This window comes from Podarcis melisellensis, assembly GCF_964234715.1.
Source record: "Podarcis melisellensis genome assembly, chromosome: 13".
In the NCBI taxonomy this organism is placed as follows: Eukaryota; Metazoa; Chordata; class Lepidosauria; order Squamata; family Lacertidae; genus Podarcis; species Podarcis melisellensis.
The window spans coordinates 51355335-51377541 of record NC_138545.1 but is presented as its reverse complement, the minus strand read 5'-3'; the positions used below and the strand labels follow the sequence as shown (position 1 = coordinate 51377541).

General features: G+C 41.5%; 1 protein-coding gene and 1 long non-coding RNA gene across 10 annotated transcripts in view; one reads left to right on the top strand and one right to left on the bottom strand.

Annotated features, from left to right (window-relative positions):
• Window positions 1-18227, top strand: part of COBL (cordon-bleu WH2 repeat protein) — a 102249-nt gene extending 84022 nt beyond the window's left edge. For 6 of the 9 annotated variants that reach the window (XM_081883808.1, XM_081883809.1, XM_081883802.1 and 3 more), the window contains 6 exons: window positions 5150-5456; window positions 8538-8635; window positions 9887-11874; window positions 12545-12664; window positions 15297-15554; window positions 17466-18227. In XM_081883808.1, coding sequence (XP_081739934.1) covers window positions 5150-5456; window positions 8538-8635; window positions 9887-11874; window positions 12545-12664; window positions 15297-15554; window positions 17466-17483 — 2789 coding nt within the window. In that variant the 3' untranslated portion in view covers window positions 17484-18227. The remainder of the gene's footprint in view (window positions 1-5149; window positions 5457-8537; window positions 8636-9886; window positions 11875-12544; window positions 12665-15296; window positions 15555-17465) is intronic. The other 3 variants (XM_081883805.1, XM_081883803.1, XM_081883810.1) reach the window with 3 other exon arrangements.
• The window catches only part of LOC309354415, a 161688-nt gene that overhangs the window by 115645 nt on the left and 23836 nt on the right, over window positions 1-22207 (bottom strand). The gene's annotated exons all lie outside the window — the stretch shown is intronic.

Genomic DNA, 22207 nt, shown 5'->3' with positions numbered 1-22207 from the left:
ATGCTGAAGGGTAGTTCGTTAAAGGACGCCTCGTCCGAAACCTACGGAGGCTAGGGCCTAAAGCGCGCTGCTGAGCGGTAACCCCTCGGGGAGCACCCAGGGATGTGCATCTCGGGGGCTCCCCCTGTTGGTGCTTAACCCTTCCCGGTTATACCGGATAGTCTGGTAGGGCCAATGCCTAAAGCCAATACCGCTCTTACCTGTAATCAATAAAGTTGTGGCCATTTTTCGCCCATTAACCTAAATTCCGTGTCCTGTGTCTTTATTTATTCCCTTCAGTGGGAGGGGGCGGGAATAGACACGCAAGGAATGGTCCCCTCACTTCAGCTGGAACTGGGCACACACCCCATTAGCTAAGGTTTCTATCTTAATTTCCAGTCAGTACCACAATTGCTAATTTGTTGGATTTTTGTTGTTGTTGTTTGAATGACTGGCTCTCAGCAGCAGCAGCAGCAAGAACAATTTATTATTTATACCCTGCCCATCTGGTTGGGTTTCCCCAGCCACTCTGGGCGGCTCCCAACAGAGCATTAAAAACACGATAAAAGATCAAACATTAAGGACTTCCCTATATAGGGCGATCAAACATTAAGGACGCGGGTGGCGCTGTGGGTTAAACCACAGAGCCTAGGGCTTGCTGATCAGAAGGTTGGCGGTTCAAATCCCCGTGATGGGGTGAGCTCCCGTTGCTCGGTCCCAGCTCCTGCCCACCTAGCAGTTCGAAAGCATATCAAAGTTCAAGTAGATAAATAAGTACCGCTCTGGCGGGAAGGTAAACGGCGTTTACGTGCGCTGCTCTGGTTCGCCAGAAGCAGCTTAGTCATGATGGCCACATGACCCGGAAGCTGTATGCCAGCTCCCTCGGCCAATAAAGCAAGATGAGCGCCGCAACCCCAGAATCGGTCACGACTGGACCTAATGGTCAGGGGTCCCTTTACCCTTTATACCCTTCTAAAAGTCAGATTGTTTATTTCCTTGACATCTGATGGGAGGGTGTTCCACAGGGCGGGCGCCACTACCAAGAAGGCGCTCTGCCTGGTTCCCTGTAATCTCGCTTCTTGCAGTGAGGGAGCCGCCAGAAGGCCCTTGGATCTGGACCTGCGTGTCCGAACTGAATGATGGGGGTGGAGACGCTCCTTCAGACGTATTAACTGTGGTTAATGCCTAAGATGTCATGCACTAGAATGACACTATCTCACACTTGAATTTGTGGGACGCTTGCCAAACTGTAAGAGGGGAAGCGGCTGCAATAAGGAATTGGGGTAAAAGGTTTTTCATTGCAATGTAAATTCATCCTTACTGACCTTTAAGTTATGCACACTTCCAACGCTACCATTTCTTGATACAGCTTCTGCCGTGATTTCAACAAGAGGGGAGTCAATACAGTTACTAAGTATATCTGAAAGCGAAGATAATAAATGTAAGTTCATAGATGCAGCTGTCATATTTTTTATAAATTTGTTAGATTATAAAGAGCAACACTGCCATTCTGGGAAGCTGTCCCAGAGCTGGCCTAGCCTCTTTTTAGGTTGCTGCTTCAAAAGGCTGCCTAGATAATAGTACTGTAAATCATCCTTTGCTCTGACATTTTAATGGAAACAGAGAGAGCCATTAGGTTTTATACACACACCAATGAACATCAGCATGTAATGCATTGTGCATTTATTAAAAAACGACTGTCTACTTTGTGTACTTTCCTGCTCTGCTATTGTATCTCCTTTCTTCTGGCCTTCGTGCATTTTATTTTTTTAAATGGCTAGAAAGTTTTGTTTATAATTTTAGCGTGGGTTTTTTTCTGATCATGTTTTCTACGGGTGGTTATGTATTTTCTGCCTTTTATCTGTGTTTGTATAGGTGCTGTTCTGAATCTTTTTCTTTATTATTTATATGTGCTGCATTTGATTTGATAATGCTGTATTTTACTTTTTGTTTAAATAGTGTTTTACTTGTTTATTGTAAATCACCCAGATAACTTTATGTTATGGGTCGGTACTCACGTGTCAAAAATAAATAAACAAATCATATGTAACTTGATTTTAATTTGGTGGGGGCACACAATAGTAGTGCTGGAAACTGGGCGGTTTATCATTGCCTCCCAAATTCTAGGCAGTGCCAGGAACCTTTAGCAGCACCCACAGTCATTAATTTTGGAATTTGCAGAGCTTTAATTGTGATTTGTAACCTTTTAAGTTTTACTGATTGTGCTGCCAGAAGTTGAGTTTTGTGCATAATGGGTACTGCATGGTCTCAGTCAAGGAGACTTGTCCTTTAATTTTATTGAATATTTCACTGACAAAGATGCAGGTATCTCCAAACATTTTACTCAAAGTTTAAGCTTTGGATATGTAACAAATGCATGCCCTAAACACATGAATCATTTTGAGTATTCCAAAACAGGAAAAAAACCTCAATTTGAAAAACATGTTCACTGTGAGATTTTTTATTTCAATAGTCATTACTCCCTATCACCTCCCTCCAAAATAAATGTTTTCTTTAAAAATACCCAACCCATTTTCCTTTATAATCTACTTGTTTCTTTGCAACAATCTTGCTGAGGTTCTGTAGAAACTTATAATGATCTTTATCTAAGTTAACAGGCACACGTAGCTTAAATACAACAGTGCCTTCACTGCTGAAAACCTATTGTTCCGTTAAAAACTTGATTCATTTCAGTAAATGTACAAAATGCTGAAATGTACACTTCAATAGAATTACGCTTTCAGAACTGGTGGTTGTGATGTTCTTTGCAAAGTTTTTCCGTTTTATATTGTTTTAAACGAAAGTTTTGCATCTGGTCCTGTATGTCCAAATTCGTCTTAAAATAAAAGAAATTAAGACTGCAATCCTAGCCCCAATTAACTGGGAATAAGTCCCTTTGAATTCAATGGCAATTACTTCTGAGTAGATTTAGGATTGCCCTGTAAAGCATCCTTGGACCATCCTGTGCATGTTTATTCAAAAGTAAGTCCCTCTGTATTCTGTGTCCCATTTACTACTAGGTAAGTGTGGTTCGGATTGCTGCTTATTGACAAAGTCTGTTCAAAACTGAACCCTTTTAATTGGTGCCGATTTCAATGGGAGGATCACTCAAATGGTTAAACATTTGGGGGTTTTTAAACTTTATTTACAAATTTTTAAAACTACCCTTTCATAAAGGAAAGAACAAGGCAGAAAAGAACCTGATAAGCAAAATAAACCAATATATTCATGAAAACCATATTGAAACATCAATAAATACTGTTTGGATTAGTGAAAGGAGCTGGTGCACCACCCAGAGCTAGGAAAACGCACTCTTGGCCACAGAGGTCCCTTAGGCATCTAGTGACAGAGATGGGTCAAGCCTCTTCCTTCACCCTGTCCAGTACATGCAGTTGACTAATCTCCTGGACATGGGAACCACCCACCCTTACCAGAATTCAGTGGCGTAGCGTGGGGGGTGCAGGGGGCGGCCGCACCGGGCGCAACATCTGGGGGTTAGGGTTAGGGGGCGCAAATCCACGAGTTAGGGGGCGCAAATTACTTGCCTTGCCCCAGGTGCTGACAACCCACGCTACACCACTGCCAGAATTCAAGCTCAATTCAGAGAGTTGATCTCTTTAAGAACTCTTGAGATGTTTGCCATGAAGACCCAGTGACATGTTCATCTGTGTTTCACCAATTTAGCTCTGGGACGCGGGTGGTGCTGTGGGTTAAACCACAGAGCCTAGGACTTGCTGATCAGAAGGTCGGTGGTTCGAATCCCTGTGACGGGTTGAGCTCCCATTGCTCGGTCCCTGCTCCTGCCAACCTAGCAGTTCAAAAGCACGTCAAAGTGCAAGTAGATAAATAAGTACTGCTCTGGCGGGAAGGTAAACAGTGTTTCTGTGCGCTGCTCTGGTTCGCCAGAAGCAGCTTAGTCATGCTGACCACATGACCTGGAAGCTGTACGCCGGCTCCCTCGGCCAATAAAGCGAGATGAGCACTGCAACCCAAGAGTCGTCCGCGACTGGACCTAATGGTCAGGGGTCCCTTTACCTTTAATTTAGCTCTAGAACATCATCTCTCGTTTAATGAAGTTTGTCAGATGCTCATTGCAAAATTACTAGTTGAGGCATGAATATCTATCAAACATCTTCAGCAGTGAAGGCTGATTCAAAGAATTACCGTAACTCACTACATAATTATTTTATAGTCTGACTCCCTTTATCTGGTTTCCTGCTATTTGAATAAAAAATGTTGGGTCTAATAGTTTCCTCATTCTTTTTCATATGCTTTTCTATTCTTTTTTTTTTTCAATTTAAATGTGACCATATTGACGTCTGGACAGCTTTTCACTCATATATATTTTTCAAGCTAAGAACATCACATTCCCAAGTAGTCTGACAGTTTATATCTTAAGTTCTGAGCACCACTCAGGATTAAGTCAAAGGTTGACGCCACTTTTTGTCAGCCAAATGTGCATTTGTCAAATCTAGAAATAAAAACTCTTTATCATATCCTGACTATATATTTAACCAGTCAGTGTGAGGGTTTGTTGATCACTCATTTTTACCATTTTTCCGACCTTTGACTGTGTCCCTCAGTTATTTCTCCATCTTGAGATCCCCCTCCATATTTTGGTCAAGGGGACACTGGAAGATTCCAGTACTAAATTATTTTGAAGGGTTCTGGTGCTTCCATCCACAGTGATTCTATCAAAGATATTGTTCATATTAATTTCCTAAATGTGGGTCTCTTGTGTTCATTTTGACATATAGAGCCACAGCACCCCAGTTTATCTTCTTTTTTTTTTGCCCTTGCTGGGCATTTTTTATTAAGATATAACAGTTATCTATATTAAATGCATAAGCACTATTGTTTCACTGTATATACTATTTCTGAAGTATTTCATTTATTCCTGGTCAGTCCAACAGAATTCCCCCATTTTTATTCAAATTTGCTGAATTTTTCATGTAAGAGACAGGTGCAGAGCATTCTTTTAAGTACATGGAAATCTGACATTTCACCATAGAGAATTTACTATTCTATTCACTGCCCACACGAAAAGAAAAGAAAAAAGCCACATTGTGGTGCATTCTGATAAACAGAGGAGGAGGGGCTTTTTGAATGTGTTATTTATTTCAAAAAAGTGACAAATGGTATTTAACTGTTTTTGTAATGTTTCGTCTAGGCAATTTACACCTTTCGCGTGATATTTCTAGCATGGAAGATGTAGCTCTGGAACTGTCAGAAACAGAGGACACGATCTCTGTTAGCAGCTGCTTTACCTCAGAGGAGACCACAGAAGATTCAGGTGTTATGAGTTCCCCCTCTGATGTTGTCTCACTGGAGTCTCAGAATGACAGCTTGAGGTCAAGAGACAAGTCCATCGGGGCCCAGGAGACCTTGACCGAGATGGATTCCATGTATGTTGAACAGACGTGCTCTGTAAGGAATGCATTCTCCAGTAGTGATGAGTCTGGAATCGTTTCCCAAAGGTAGGTCTCATCTGTGAGGCAATTTAGATAATGTTAGTATTTATATGGTTTTTTATTTTTCTGCTGAACTTGAAAGATCTCAGTGATCTTGTAGAGGAAACCAGGATTGCATAAGTAAAAATGTGACTTAGGTTGATGGGAACTTGCTTTTGGTCACTTGTTGAGGTGGCAATGCAGATCACTTCTAACAACTGCTTTGCATAAGCTTTCATCACTGTTTTCTTTTACATTCTATTAATGAGCTTATTTCAAGTATTTCAGATTCATTCTTTTTGTACCACCTGTTATGTATTATAGCATCTACCCATAAATTGCCAACAGGACTTTCATTTGGCTTAACAGTAGCTTTTTGTAGTTTTATTGTTGCCTTTTGCACACAAGTTGTCTCATAAAGACAACTGTGTTGAGTTGGCAAAGTGCTATTTTAACCCATGCTTTTGCATATGGCTGACTGCAGTGGAGCAACAGTACATAGTGGCCTTGGTTTAACAAATGCAAAGGTCAATAATTTTGTGCTTTGGGATCTTTGCTATTCCTGTTGTGTGAACCTCTGCTAATCCATCTGTTACTTCAAGAAATTCCCAAGTGGTGTGATTTCAGCACCTTCTATTTTAGAGGGGAGAGGTCTTAAGTTTATCGTGTTGTTTCCTATATTAAAAAGAGTGTGTGAAAAAAGCCACTGGTAATAGTTATCTGACCTGTGGAACACTATCAGGAATAGGCCTTGTGTTTTACTTGAATGCTAGCCAGAGTAGGCCTATCAGAAACAAAAAGGTCTAGAGGAGAAGGGAAAGGCTCTGGAGGAAAGTTATGGGTTTGTTTTTAAGTGTGCTGTGTATTGCTAAATATGCTTGCGCAAAACATAGTATTTTGGTGTCACATGGCTTGTTGGAGTTGTGTTTCATTTAGGCTGGGTCATGTGTATGTACGGCACTATTTTGGTGTGCCCGTTTGTCTGCCTTCATCCATCCATCCATGAACACTTTAAATTTTATGCCTTCATAATCTATATCTGTGTTTCCCTTCCACACTAGTGGGTGGTGCCTGATGTAGCCAAACAGTTTGTTCTCGTCCCCTTCAATTAGTATTTTCCCACCCACCACAAGTTCCAGAAACCTGAGGTCCGTTGTGAGCATTAATGCAAGCATTTGTTATTTGTGCACAGGCACCTTTTTATTTTATAAGTGCAAGTTTTCCCAGTGCTCTAGATTTGCCTAAAACTGCAGGTATTCATTTACCCGTCCTGACACACACCTTTTCATTTTTTAAAAAATTGAAATGTATTTTTCCACTATTCCAGATTTGCACAGTACTGCAAAAAAGGAAATGTGTCACTCCAAGTTTGGAGTCACTCACATTAAAGGCTCCTGCCTCCCTTCCCACTGTACAAAATTCAGCTGGGATATGTACATTTCCCATTGAAATTGTGTATATTGACTAGGAAATGTGCACAATTCCCTCTTCATTGAGGCCTGGTGAATGTGCACAATAGCTGGTTGTTATGCACATTAACTGCTCAGCTCAGAGTCTCATGCACCTTATTTCTACCCTGCTGCCAACATCTTGGGCAACAAGAAGACAGTAGAGTTCTGTTTTTGTTTCTCTTCCCTTTAATTTATTTGGTTTCTCTTTTCCACCCCTTTAGGCTTCATTTTCTCCCTGACTGTCAGTTTCATGGGCTGAGCTTTTGACCCTCCTTTTTATAACCCATTTTATAACCCAAAACAAAAAATGGCTGGAACAGTTTCATCTTCAGAATTGTGCTTGTCTGTGTAAGACCCAGGTTAAACCAGAGGTAGCCAGTGTGGTGCACTACAGGTGTTGTGTGACAACAGTTCCCATTATCCCCTGTCACACGTCATGCAAGATGGAGAGCTATAGTCTAGCAACATCTGTGTGGTTTAGCCAACCAGTCAGAGCCATTTCCCAGGGTGTTTGGCCGTTGTTGCATGCTGACAGCAGAGTGCAGGGTGAGGCCAAAGCTGGACAAACTACCTCAGAAGGAGCATGATGTGTCTCCTACCTAATATGTGCACAGTTTGATTTGGGGGTGGGTTATGTTAATCTGGGTTTGAGCCAGTGACAAGTGAACCTGGTCAGGCAGAACTAAATATTTACAGAATTTAAGCATTTCAAAATACAGGAAAGCATTCTCTCTTGCACATTTTAATGAGACACTTTCAGGTCTTTGATAGGAGATTGACAGCACAATCCTGACCATGCCTACTCAGAAGTAAATACTGTTGCATTTAGCGGGGTTTACTCCCAGGATTTAAGGGACGCGGGTGGCGCTGTGGGTAAAACCTCAGTGCCTAGGACTTGCCGATCGTATGGTCGGTGGTTCGAATCCCTGTGGCGGGGTGAGCTCCCGTCTTTCGGTCCCAGCTCCTGCCCACCTAGCAGTTCGAAAGCACACTTAAGTGCAAGTAGATAAATAGGTACTGCTTTATAGCGGGAAGGTAAACGGCGTTTCCGTGTGCTGCGCTGGTGCCGGTTCGCCAGAGCAGCTTCATCACGCTGGCCACGTGACCCGGAAGTGTCTCTGGACAGTGCTGGCCCCCGGCCTCTTAAGTGAGATGGGCGCACAACCCTAGAGTCGGACACGACTGGCCCGTACCTTTACCTTTACCTTTTACTCCCAGGATTACAGCCAGACTCAGATACCCTACAGGTTAAGTCCTTGCGTTTCAGAAGAAATTGAAACAGTTTGCCATGTCTTACTACTGTATTTTCTAAATTTTATTGAGATGTATGGAAAGTGATTAATCAAGTAGCTACTTTGTATTCTGGAAAATAATTTGAACATTATGCTATTATTTTTCTCTCCAATACAAAGAATTTCATTACAGAAGCTGCAGTTAAATTTTCATTGAGAGCAAGATAGGTGTGCAAACATTATCTAAACAAATGTAATCTGGTTTTCCCAGCTGTTAAAAGAAACAGTCAATGTTTACACACACACACACACACACACACACACACACACACACGTTGATGTTAAATTGATTAAATTTGGTTATGTAGTGTCAATAGAAAAAAAGGAACAACCTTTTCATTCCTTTCCTTTTCTTTTGTTGTCAGTAGCAGGGATGAGGACGAAATGATGGAAGCTAAGTTTGAAAACGCAGATGTGTTCATGGCTACTCAGGCCTTGGCTTCATTGGACAAAGACCTAATGGGTAGGTTGAAGTTTAAATTTGCACATCTGTATTGCAAAAAGAATGCAGGGAAAAGGCAAATGGTGACAATCCATCAGTTAGGCAGATGAGAGAGCAGTCAAACTGGGAAACTCCATAGAGGTGGGACAGATCTCATAACTCAGGCTCTATCTAGTAGCAGCAAATACCTCATCAGATTGTTCAGCTTCCATTGCCAAATTGTCTTACCTTTTGGGGACACTGTTGTGGGAGGTTATTCACAGTAGACAACAATCTGTTACTAAATAGTATGAGGGTATAGTGAAAAACTGAAACAAGCCCATGAATTTCTTAATATTGTTATTTACTTTGGTCATTACATTGAAAGGATGTTGAGTAGCCCTTGATAGTAAAATAATAATAATTAATAAATGCAGTAGTACTGGATACGCAAATTTTCTGCTATCATACTTTTCATGGAACTATGTGCTGAAGAAATTCAGTTCAGCAGATTGTTGCTGTTTTAAAAACAAGCCTAGTTATCTACAGCATTGATGGGAGAGAGCATACTTTTCCTTATTGTTTTATCTGGTGATTGTAAAAATATATATATTAAACAGAGCTGGGGAGAAAGGACTACAGTATCATTCCTATTCAGTTACTAGGATAGATATTCAGTATTTTATATGTTTCAGACCAGACAAGTGGAATTTTTTCTAATAGCTTCTCACAAATGGCCTGCTTGAGAAATGCTATATTTTCCAGTTTATAAATTATTACCAATAATTTTCTTTGTGTTGATATCTGGGAAAACATAATGTGCAAATGCATAATACACACAATTTGCTTTCATGAGGACTATGTTCTCTGTTTTATACTCACTACCCAGTAATGTAAACTGTGTAGCTGGCACATTCTCATAGTACATTTTCGTGATTAACCAGATATCAGTATAGCTCCATTTGCTGGGATACACTGCACAGTAAGCAGAAGACATATTGGCAAATGTTTAGCATGAATGTGTATAAATTAAAAAGTGCTTACAAGATTATGGATGTGTTCATATAATACAACCAACTCAACACACCCTGTGGAGATTTTATTATTTTATTATATTTATTTTCTAACCACAACCCTCTACACTGCATCTGAAGCAGCGGTTGCAGCTGGAGTTCGTAATATAAGGGGTGCTCCTGTTAAAACCCCTTGGTTTATTATCCCCTGATTGTGATAATATTTTGGGATAATGTCATGGTTCATAGTTTTGAAAGATGTTGTTGGTATTCTTTGCAGCGATGGAGAGTATGCAGGATGATTCTGAAAGCGGATCTGTATCTAGTGAGACGAATGGCTCACCCCTCCCTTTTCCACGGGACGCTGAGACTGCCCAAGATGTTCCAGTTCCTGTGCCAGTGACGATAATAGATGAAATTCCCGAAACTGACATTATAATCCACCACACTAGAGAGGAAGGAGAACCTTTGTTTTCTGAGTCAGGGGCTAATGAACATATTTCAGTTGATCCCATTATCCCAGGGAAGCTTACTAATGAAAATAATAATGCTGGTTCTTTGAGCAAGGGATCTGTAGATGGTATATCCTCCAATTTATCCAAGAGCTTATTACAACAGCAGTCACCTAAAGAAGAGTTTGGACGCCAAACTGAGAAAGAGCAGATATATATATCGGAGACACACACACCTTCCTGTGAAAAAATGAACATGAAGGGTGTGTCCCTGGAAATCCTCACAAAAAATGGTACTGAGTCTGAAAGATCCAAAGTGGTTTCTTCCAACTTTACTGTTATGAGTGAAAGAAATAGAACAAAGGAGAAAGTCAAACAATTGAAAGAGGATAATACCAAGGAAGGACTTCCAAGCAAAATAAAATCTGAATTGGAATTCAGATATGCATCAACAAAAGACCCAGATGAGCAGCAAAGTATCTCTACCCCATCTTTATGGTGTTACCGTGTTCGCAATGGAATCACAAACTATGAACCTAAAATAGGTCTGACCACCTTTAAAGTTGTACCTCCCAAACCTGAAGTGAAATATTTTGACAGAGATGCCTCCCTTTCTACTGGTGCCATTAAAATAGATGAATTGGGCAACATGGTGGCTCCAAATGCTGGTATTATAAAAAAGGTCGCAGTAAATACGACTTCAAGTGAACCAGAGGAAACTCTCATTGGGAGAGCCAAAGCATACTGGAGATCAAATTCTCTGAAAACACCATTGGGGGAATCCCCAGTAGGCTTTCCCACCAAGCCAGCAGTCACCACCAATTTCAAACCCCTCAGTAAAATAGGGGAATCAAAACCTGACTCCCTTGCAGGTCTGAAGGCAGCAACAGCACCACTAGCTGGTTCCAGGACAGTTGACAATAATGTTGGGCCTTGCGGGGGGAAGCCACTCATTTCTGCCACACCGTCTTCGGTTAAAATGCTAACGACTCCAGTGGTCAAGACAGATAAGATGGCGCTCCCATTTCAGAAGCCCCAAAGAAGAACATCAAGCCATTATGTAGCCTCTGCCATTGCAAAATGCATCGATCCACTCCAGTTTAAAACCAGTCAAGAAAGGCATGACAAAGTAGAAGAGATGAGGGAAGAAGAAGTGGGAAAAACTGAAACAGAACCACTTCCCAAAAGATGCATTATTTTGGCCAAAACCAGCCCAGTAGAAATGCAGCCAGCAGAAACAAAAAAATCCTACGTAGATATCTTCAGTTGCAGCCAAAATGCATCAAACACTCTACCACTTGGTGCTCATTCCAAGATAAGAAATAGCACTCATTGCTACAGGGAGCCATTTACCACAATACCTTCTAAAGATGGTGGCCTCACAGGAGAGAAGCCCAGATGGGGTTCAATAGAAAATGTAGTTGTTAGAGAGACACCTTCTATATTTAATCAAAGGAGGGAGCAAAGAGATGAGGCTCACTGTCCCTTCTTCCTTAGATCATCCAACAATTTCTCATCTTCCATCACTTCCAGCTCTTCTGGGAAGTCAGCCGAGGGGCATCCTATCAACAGTAGACCATCAGAGTTAGATGGAACAACTGTTGTTAATCATGTAGTTTCAGAAAAAGATGAAAAACTTGGCAGTGCATGTGAAAGCAAAAGGGTAGAGTCTGACGTGGGAGGTGATAATAAAGTTTTTGGGCCAAAGAAGAAGTTTAAGCCAGTCATCCAGAAGGCACTTCCAAAAGATACGTCTCTACACAGTGCTTTAATGGAAGCCATCCAGAATGCAGGAGGAAGAGAAAATCTCCGAAAGGTAAGAAACAAAACCAAAAAAAACTTAGCTGAAAGCATATCTGGATGAAATGCCTCTTACTGGATGCATGAAGTTTCTTGTAACATCAGGAACGGCTCTTAGACTTCTTAAAAGAAGAGGGGCTGAGAAAACCCAGCTGGATGGGCGGGGTTGGAAATAAATTATTATTATTATTATTATTATTATTATTATTATTATTATTATTATTATTATTAAATAGTGAGCCCTGCCTTTCAACCTTAGCAGGTACCAGTCTGTTTTATAACAGTTGTTGTTTCTAATTTTAAAAAATATATATAGTGTCAAGATACTGCGCCAGGCTACTATCACTTCTGCACTGTGTGTTTTTTGCTTCTTTAAAGCAGCAGAAAGTGCAAAAGTGTCTGTTGAAGCTAATTATGAATGGCATATAGTATGAGACTAATACTGTACTCATTGAAAGTAATAAGATCTAGTTGAACATAATACAGATGGCAAGATTGATTTTTCCATCTCTGATAAATAAGGCCTACTCCTACAAATCCCATTTAGTTTTCAGTGCACTCAGGCTGGATAAAGGCCAACGTCAGGTAAGCCAACATCCAACTGAGTGACATTCCAGATGCTCAAATTACCTTGTTTCCAAACTAGGTAGAAATAAATTGTTTATATCTGTTTTGTCACATGCTAGATTTCACCCAGCATGGCGAATGGACCTCAGAAGAAGCCACTAATCACAGAACAAGAGAATGAGCGCTCTGCCCTTCTGGCAGCCATTAGAGGTCACAGTGGAGCCTCAAAGTTGAGAAAGGTAAGACAGAGACCTTGCATCTTTTCAGTAGCTTGTTCATCATTTGCACTATGTCATCCCTGTCCTGGAAATGCTATAGATGAAGCTCTGCTTTAATTAGCAAACCGTAAGTAAAAAAATAAGCCAGAGTAGACATATCATCATCATCATCATCATCATTTATTATTTATATCCCGCCCATCTGGCTGGGTTTCCCCAGCCACTCTGGGTGGCTTCCAACAGAAAATTAAAATACAGTAGTCTATGAAACATTAAAAGCTTCCTAAATAGGGCTGCCTTCAGGTGTCTTCTAAATGTCAGGGAGTTGTTTGACATCTGATGGGAGGGCGTTCCACTACCAAGAAGGCCCTCTGCCTGGTTCCTTGTAGCTTTGCTTCTCACAGTGAGGGAACCACCAGAAGGCCCTCAGCGCTGGACCTCAGTGTCCGGGCAGAACGATGGGGGTGGAGACGCTCCTTCAGGTATACTGGGCCGAGGCCGTTTAGGGCTTTAAAGGTCAGCACCAAGACTTTGAATTGTGCTTGGAAACATACTGGGAGCCATGTACGTTCCTAGCAGAATCTATCACTTCTGATTCACTGACAGAGTTGTATCTGTAGCAGCTGATAATAAAGATTTATTTACTTAAAATCAATCTAAACGTTTTTGAGGGATAGGACATTAGCTCTGTGTTAGAATACATGAACGACCTCTAGCTGAGACTGGATAGCTGCTCTCAGTCAGTGTGCAACACGAGGCTAGATGTGCAGACCTGGTAAAAAGTAATCACTTACGTTCCTTTGTTCTGTTCGTATGAGATGGTTGTCCTATAGCTGCTGAGAGGAAGTCATCTACAGTTGGCACCTGAGAGTGGTCTGAGACTTCAGCAGTTCCTGCACTCTGCCTTTGCAGTGTAGGAAATAGAGCTGCCCAGATATGACATCTAGCAATTATAAACTGAGGAAGAATTCAATACTTATGCTTCTGTCAACCATTGCGTGAATATTTAATTTTTAATTTGCTTGACTGCAGTTTGAGAGTGAAATGCAGGCGTATGCACTTTAAAAAGCTAATTATTCTGGAAGAATCCCTCATTGATTTTGCTTTGTCCTTTTTCCCTTTTAAAATAGGATTCAAATGATACTTTTTTGAGATAAAAAAAATCAAGCAAAGTTTGAAGGCACAGAGTAATTATCACCATTACTAGTTTCTGATAATGCTTCCGGGGAAGGCTAATAAATCATGTTAATTCCAAACTCCTTGTTGTCATTTCCAACCTAACTTAGTGGCCAACTGGCAACATTTTTGCCTTATGTGCCAAAATAAATTCCAGGATCCCACAGTTGAAACAAATAAATCAGGATTGAATTTCTGAGCCTGCTTCAAGGCCAAATCTTAATCATCAGTTCCTTTAAATGATGTGAGAGGGGAACAGATGTTTCTGCATTGCAGGGAGTTAGACTAGATGACACTTGGAAGTCCCTTCCAGCTCTACAATTCTGTGATTTAATAGGGAAATTAGAGCTGTCGCAAGGTTTACATCTATGGAACAAGGTAAAATTGTCCAGAAGTGAAGAGATTAAAATATTGTTATGAGTTTGCGCATGGCAGACCTTCTAACCCATGGATACAGCAAGTGTTAAGACATAAGCCAGGCTAGCTTCCTGTGTTCAGGTGTTGGGCATTAAGAAAACAAAGGAAAGGTGATGGGCCATTCAGAGAGCAAAAGAGACAGGGCTCTGTAACAGACGACAAATGGGTAATAATAATAATAATAATAATAATAATAATAATAATAATAATTTTTATTTATACCCCGCCCTCCCCAGCCAAGGCCGGGCTCAGAGCGGCTTACAAGCAATAATAAAAACAAGTTGAATGATTACAACTTAAAAACAAAAATAAAATACAACATTAAAATAATGGAACATTAAAATATTAAAATGTAGCCTCATCACAGGAGGAGAAGGAAAAGAAAAAAGAAAGAGAGGGAGGGAATCAAATTGGCTCCAAGCCAAAGGCCAGGTGGAACAACTCTGTCTTACAGGCCCTGCGGAAAGAAATCAGATCCTGCAGGGCCCTGGTCTCATGAGGCAGAGTTCCACCAGGCTGGAGCCAGAGTTGAAAAGGCCCTGGCTCTGGTTGAAGCTAGGTAGGATCCCTCCTCTATCTCTTAGACAAAGCTGGAGTTTGAGCGCAGGGTTTGCTGTGAAATGAAAAGCCATGGCTGATTTCTGATTGAATCCCACACTGTGGCTGTGAGAGAAGCAAGAATAAGGTTACCAGATTTTTTTCAGTGAATCCGGGGACACTTTTCAACTTCAATAGATTTTGTATGGGAGCTGATTTGTAAATCCGGGGACTGTCCCAGGGAAACGGGGACATCTGGTAACCTTAAGCAAGAACCTATTGGGGTGTTGATGCTCTGAACCCCTCCATCGTAGGCTCAGGTTGTATATATCTGTAAATAAACCATATATTCTAAAGACACCCCCGTCTCCGCTGTGCCTCATTCCCAAAAGGAAATGTGGACCCTGGGTGGAATCTCACACCGCTTGGAGACTGGGGAGGTGTGTTAACAATATGCACCCAGTATCATTGTTCCTTTAAGCCTACTATAACCTCCCCCCAACTTCATTTTTCTCCATGGTAGATCTCTTCATCTGCTTCTGAAGAGCTGCAGAGTTTCCAAAAAGCAGAAGCAGCCTTGCAAAACAGAGAGGCCTCTACAACAGAGCAACGGGGGAATCAGCTGCTGCCACCGCCACCGCCTCCTCCTCCTCCACCACCTCAAGTGACAATGAAAACTCCTAGGTACATTGCAAGTCCAAGAACAGACAGCCCAGGGGATGCAAGACAAGCGCTAATGGAAGCAATCCGCTCGGGAACTGGGGCAGCGCGTTTGAGAAAGGTAAGCATCTTTCTAAGGCGGAATATGAACAGGAGGGGCATGGTTTGGGGCCTGTGGTTGAATGCAAGATAGGGAAGCAGGTGTGCTTGTTTGGCACAAGTAGGAAAGGAGTAGAAGTGAAATAATTGAGATTTCTGCGAAATAAAGATAGCCTAGGGTCATAAAGCAGGCTAAATGACCTATTATTGGATTTCTGTGAGTGTTTGTCATGCAACTTAGTGTGGCTCCTCAGAAAATCTGGAGCATCCTGTGTTCAGTCTTATGGGACAATAAAATTAGGCTTTCATACAGACAGTATTCTCATATCAATTCGAAGCAACTCTTACAAATTGCATACCATAACTGGTAAGACTTTGGGCCTTCTGTTCTCCTGTCACAGGAAGACTTCCTTTTGTGGTCCTAATCTTAGGGCCAACTTAAACACTGGTGCCTCCCGTGCAGCTGCGCACCAGATGCTATTCCCAGTGGTTTTTAGAGTGATTTGACCCTTTTGACTTTGCCTTTCAGCTTCCTTTTCCCCAATCTCCTCATTTTGGGGAAAGCTTCCTATTTCAGAGCTTAATATGCTCAGGTTGAATTTTCTTGGTAATTGGCCATTTACACGGCATTGTTATTCCATAGAAGTATAGTCACTGCTCTCAGTTGGCTCACGCCAGGTCCCAGGAGTCACTCCAGATTAAGGCCGGGGTCAGCGCCCCAGAAAGTGATCACGGGTGCGTTTGCAAGTGCAGATGGAATTTCCCCACCTCAGATCTTACCACAAGCACGCAAATACGTCAACTTATCTGCTTGCCCTCTAAAGGAAAACAAACCCACAAAAGTTATAAACGAAATGCTACAGCTCTCAAGTCATTTCGTGAGACAGTACAAACCACAGAAAACCATTAGTCACTGGAGAAGAAATCTGTAGCTTTCAAAGTCTATTGTGTTTCTGTAAACAACAATGCTGAACAAACCATGACGTCAAAGGTCACGGGGAGATAATGCTGTCGTTGGGGAGGTTGGTTTCTTGTTCGGCATGCGCCCGTTTGTATGTTTTCCCTCATCTGTAAGGTCAAATATGGTGCCCTGTATTGGAGACCACAGAATTCAATAAAAGGTGTGGAATGGACAACAGGGGGGAAACAGCATTTGCATTGATCAATGTAATTGTCTATATATTTCATATTTTATTATTATACATCACTTCAGTACACTTCTGGGTGTACACAGAGATAAATAAACATAATAAACTGAACTAAAAATTCACTTCCTGCTCTGTTCTTCTATAAAAGTGCTCCTTAGCCATGGAAAGTTTGATTGTATATAGGATGGTATTCAACTAGTTATTTCTGAGTAGACCCATTGAAGTTAATGAACATGGCTAAGTAAGGTTCATGAATTTCAGTAGGCCTATTCTGAGTAGAACTTGAATGAATACCACCCTTATTTATTTACTGCAATATTTAAAATCCTTCATGTTTAGTTGCCAGATGGTAAAAGAGTCCATACTTAACAACAGAAATGAGCGTGGAAGGAGATTGAGTTACTGAAGAGAGAGAGAAATGATTTTAAATCAGATTTCCTAATTAAGTACATTTGTTGCGCTTCTGTTCAATATTTTAGCAAGGAAAAATGTGATCAAATGCGACAGATAACAATTTGTGTGTGAAATTGAGGCCACATTTAAACTTGCTTCAAATTGGGGTGTATGCAATTTTTAATAAATATAATGAGGGTGTATTAATAATATTAATAGATTATTATTATTATTATTATTATTATTATTATTATTATTATTATTTTGTATCCCGCCCTCCCTGGCCAAGGAACACAGAGTCTGACAACTAGACATACAAAGATAGGTTAACATAATAACATCATTTTTGAGACTGAAAATATAAATTACAATGTATATTTATTTTATTTCAGGTCCCTCTGCTTGTTTGAATACTAAATGCTCCAGTCATCCGTTTCGTATGCAGTTTCTCATGCATTTCTTACTGGTTTGAATGGACACCCATGGCAAAAGGATTCCAAGAAGTTTACAGGCCAAACATAAGCTGCATTTTCTGTGTTTCTCTCTATTTTTTATTTGGTTCACAGGTTGCTACACAGCTTCTGTGCCAAGGATTTGTGGGTCCTTGCCCCCAAATAGTCAAACCGTGCCAACAACACTATTCTCAATGGCAGGTTAATTAGCTGGCGAACACTTTTTGCTGTGTGTACTCAGCACCAACATATTTTTGCTTGTTCACAGTTAAAAATACGTAGCTGTTCTGGACCATTTAGTTAATTTCTTTTTAAAAACAAAAGCAATTTAAAACCTCAGAGTATACAGACTATAGATCTGTTAAAATGGGATGGAGGGATTATGACAGAAACTCAGTGGTTCAAATTACCACATGCTGAAGTCACTGCTTGCTACGATCAAGCAAGATTGATTATCCACAACGTTTTGACCAAGCTAGTTATCACTAGAGATTCAGAGATCATTAGGGATCCATTTGACAGGCTAATTAAGGGGATATAAAGTACATAATGGGACGCAGGTGGCGCTGTGGTCTAAACCACTTAGCCTAGGGCTTGCTGATCAGAAGGTTGGCGGTTCGAATCCCCACGACGGGGTGAGCTCCCGTTGCTCAGTCCCTGCTCCTGCCAACCTAGCAATTCGAAAGCACGTCAAAGTGCAAGTAGATAAATAGGTACCGTCCCGGTGGGAAGGTAAATGGTGTTTCTGTGCGCTGCTCTGGTTTTGCCAGAAACGGCTTAGTCATGCTGGCCACTTGACCCGGAAAAACTGTCTGCGGACAAACGCCGGCTCCCTCGGCCAGTAAAGCGAGATGAGCGCCGCAACCCCAGAGTTGTTTGCGACTGGACTTAACTGTCAGGGGTCCTTTACCTTTACCTAAACTACATAATACAGTGGTACCTCTGGTTATGCACTTAATTCATTCCGGAGGTCCGTTCTTAACCGGAAACTGTTCTTAACCTGAAGCACCACTTTAGCTAATAGGGGCCTCCTGCTGCCGCCGGAGCACGATTTCTGTTCTCATCCTGAAGCAAAGTTCTTAAACCGAGGTACTATTTCTGGGTTAGCGGAGTTTGTAACTGAAGCGTATGTAACCCGAGGTACCACTGTACTAACGTCTGCAGATATGCTGAGCCCCAAGGAGAGGTGGCAGCCCAGCAGAGGGCATGTGGGGCTGCCTTAGTAGGGGAACTCTTCACAGAGCTGTGCCTGGCACATTCTCTGCACAGCTACTGGCAAATGTTGAAGGCAACAGCGCTCTATCCTGGCATTTGACACTTGATGTGTATATTTTTAAGACCCACCTTGTCTTCGTAGTTGTTTTGAACTGTTATTAGTATTGTATTTTGTTGTGTATCCCACCCTGGGGGGACGCGGGTGGCGCTGTGGGTTAAAGCCTCAGCGCCTAGGACTTGCCGATCGAAAGGTCGGCGGTTCGAATCCCTGCGGCGGGGTGCGCTCCCGCTGCTCGGTCCCAGCGCCTGCCAACCTAGCAGTTCGAAAGCACCTCAGAGTGCAAGTAGATAAATAGGGACCGCTTACCAGCGGGAAGGTAAACGGCGTTTCCGTGTGCAGCTCTGGCTCGCCAGAGCAGCGATGTCACGCTGGCCACGTGACCCGGAAGTGTCTTCGGACAGCGCTGGCCCCTGGCCTCTTGAGTGAGATGGGCGCACAACCCCAGAGTCTGGCAAGACTGGCCCGTACGGGCAGGGGTACCTTTACCTTTACCTTTATCCCACCCTGGGACCTTAGGGTGAAGGGTGGGTAATTATTATTACCCAGCCTTCACCCTAAGGGAGCCGTACAAGATTATCATTACTTTATTCTTATTCTTATCTTGCACAGAACCCATTTATTTTAGTGGGACTTGAAGAGATAACTTCCCAGTAGATGTGCCCCACGTCAAAGTGCAATTAAAAGTGCTATTAGTACTTCTTCCTGGGAACTACTGGCTATAATTTGTTTCCAAAACTGCTGCTAGTGGGTCAGGATTCCAGCTTCTTCAATGGGCTTAGGCTCATCTGACATATCAAGCCTGATTTCTCATCAGTTAAGCCCAAAACATTTTTAAATGGCATGTTTTTAAACAAATTAAGCTACTTTCATAGATGATGTACATATTTTGAAAATATTTTCTTATAAGAAAATTAGCATAAAGAATTATTATTGTCTGGGTTTTACACATTTGTTGTATGTTGTAAAAGAGTTTTTAAAATGCACCTTAATACATGTTTTTGGTTTAATAATAATTACAGCACTGGACGTAGTCCAAAATGATTTTTAAAGGCACTGTGTAATGTTGCTAACCTTTCAAAGTGTACTGTTAGCCATCTGCAATCCTGTGGCTACATATTATATAACGTAAAATACTAATTGAATTTAGTGCCACAAATAAAAGAAACATATGTTTTATGTGTCATACTTATCTCAGTTTTGTACAAATGAGGCTGGCAAGGTATAATACTTTCTTCTTTAGAGAATTAAAGGTGCTATGAAAGAAGCAGTGTTGATTGTGGTGTGCCAGTCCCTCTCACTGTCACACCGGGTAAAAAGGTTTCACCGTTTTCTACAATGATGCAAGAACCTTTTCGATCAGCGGTGCCAGCAAAATAAAATAAACAAGTGTGACAAAATAATTGCTTGTGATACCACCTTTATATCTCTTTAAAACTATACGGCAGCTAGACTGGTGACTGGGAATGGCCGCCGAGACCATATAACACCGGTGTTGAAAGACCTACATTGGCCCCCAGTACGTTTCCGAGCACAATTCAAAGTGTTGGTGCTGACCTTTAAAGCCCTAAACGGCCTTTGTCCAGTATACCTGAAGAAGCGTTTCCACCCCCATCGTTCTACCCGGACACTGAGGTCCAGCACCGAGGGCCTTCTGGCGGTTCCCTCATTGCGAGAAGCCAAGTTACAGCGAACCAGGCAGAGGGCCTTCTTGGTAGTAGCCCCTGCCCTGTGGAACGCCCTCCCACCAGATGTCAAAGAGAACACAACTACCAGACTTTTAGAAGACATCTGAAGGCAGCCCTGTTTAGGGAGGGTTTTAATATTTGATGTAGTACAGTATTTTAATTTTTTTTTGGAAGCTGCCCAGAGTGGCTGGGGAAGCACAGCCAGATGGCCGGGGTATAAATAAATTTATTATTATTATTATTATTATTATTATTATTATTATTATTATTATTATTATCATCTCCAGTCTTGATTGTAGCAATCTTAGAATTGGAAGGGATCCTAAGGGTCATGTAGTTGGAAGGTTGTGGACTCTCCTTCCTTGGAGGTTTTTAAGCAGAGGTTGGATGGCCATCTTGTCATGGATGCTTGAGCTGAGATTCCTGCATTGCAGGGGGTTGGACTAGATGACCCTTGGGGTCCCTTCTATGATTCTATAATTAATTGTGAGGTTATCTTGACTACCAAGATGGCGTTAGCAAAGCTTCCGGAACAGTCCACCTTTGGCTCAGCACGATGCTGCAAGTACTTGACTGTTCCTCCTGGTTTACAATCAACATCCTCAATCAGAGGATCATGTTTTGAGAGCAATTGAGTGACTGATTAAAAAATGTCCATTTTCCCTCCCTCAACTGAAGCAGTTTCTGCATGGCCTCTCAATGCTCTGTCCTGCGTGGCAAAGGTCAGGGTCACACTGGCAATACGTTTAAGGACCTGTCTCCAATAGTTTTCTTCTTTTCATGCTGAAGCATCCAACATAATATCAACAGTGCAGACCATATTTCTTAAACTTTACGTGTTTAAATGTTTGCCTTTGATTCTTGAGTGCTTTTTTCCTGTAATTAAAGATCCACATCCTTTCCCAAAAGTAAAGGTTTACAGTAAATTTTGTGGAAAGAGGGAGTGTAGCACAGCAAATAACAATTTTGGCTGCACATTTTGTTGTCATTTCATAGTAGCTTTCAGAAAGCCTCTAGCAAGTTGTTTGTTGCCTAAAATGGGCCATTTCCACAACAGTTGTTGGTATATTGCCAGTGTCTTAAAAATGAAAATTTGCTTAGTCAGTGTCAGTTGCAGCTGCATTTTGCCATTTTGATTCTTCACAAGCAGCACTGTGGATATCATGGGTCCAAGATTTGTGGTCCACTTTCCTCTTGCCATTTTTTGCACCCATCATTAATGGCAAATTTCTCACGGTCATATTTTCCCTTTGGTTGTAAAGAAAACCCCTGGTGACTTTTGGGAATTTAGTCATGTGCCTCTCAGTCTATGACTAATTTTTACACTTCATAACACCACTAGAATGAAAGTTACTTACTTCACATAATGCAGCAAGAAAAAAATATAAAATACTAGCAATAATGTAATACAGTGGTACCTCTGGTTGTGAACAGGATCCGTTCCAGAGGCCCGTTTGCAACACGAAAAGAGCACAACCTAAAGTGCCGTATCTGCGCAGGTGTGCGGCTCAATTTGGTGCTTCTGCGCATGCACAAGCAGCAAAACCCAGAAGTAACCCTTTCCGGTACTTCCGGATCACCGCGGGACTTAACCTGAAAGAACGTAACATGAAGCAAATGTAACATGAGGTATGACTGTATGAGATAAGGCAAATGTAAGTATGCAGCTTTCATGTTACATCAATGCTAGTATTTTATTTTTACTGCTTAAATTTATCATT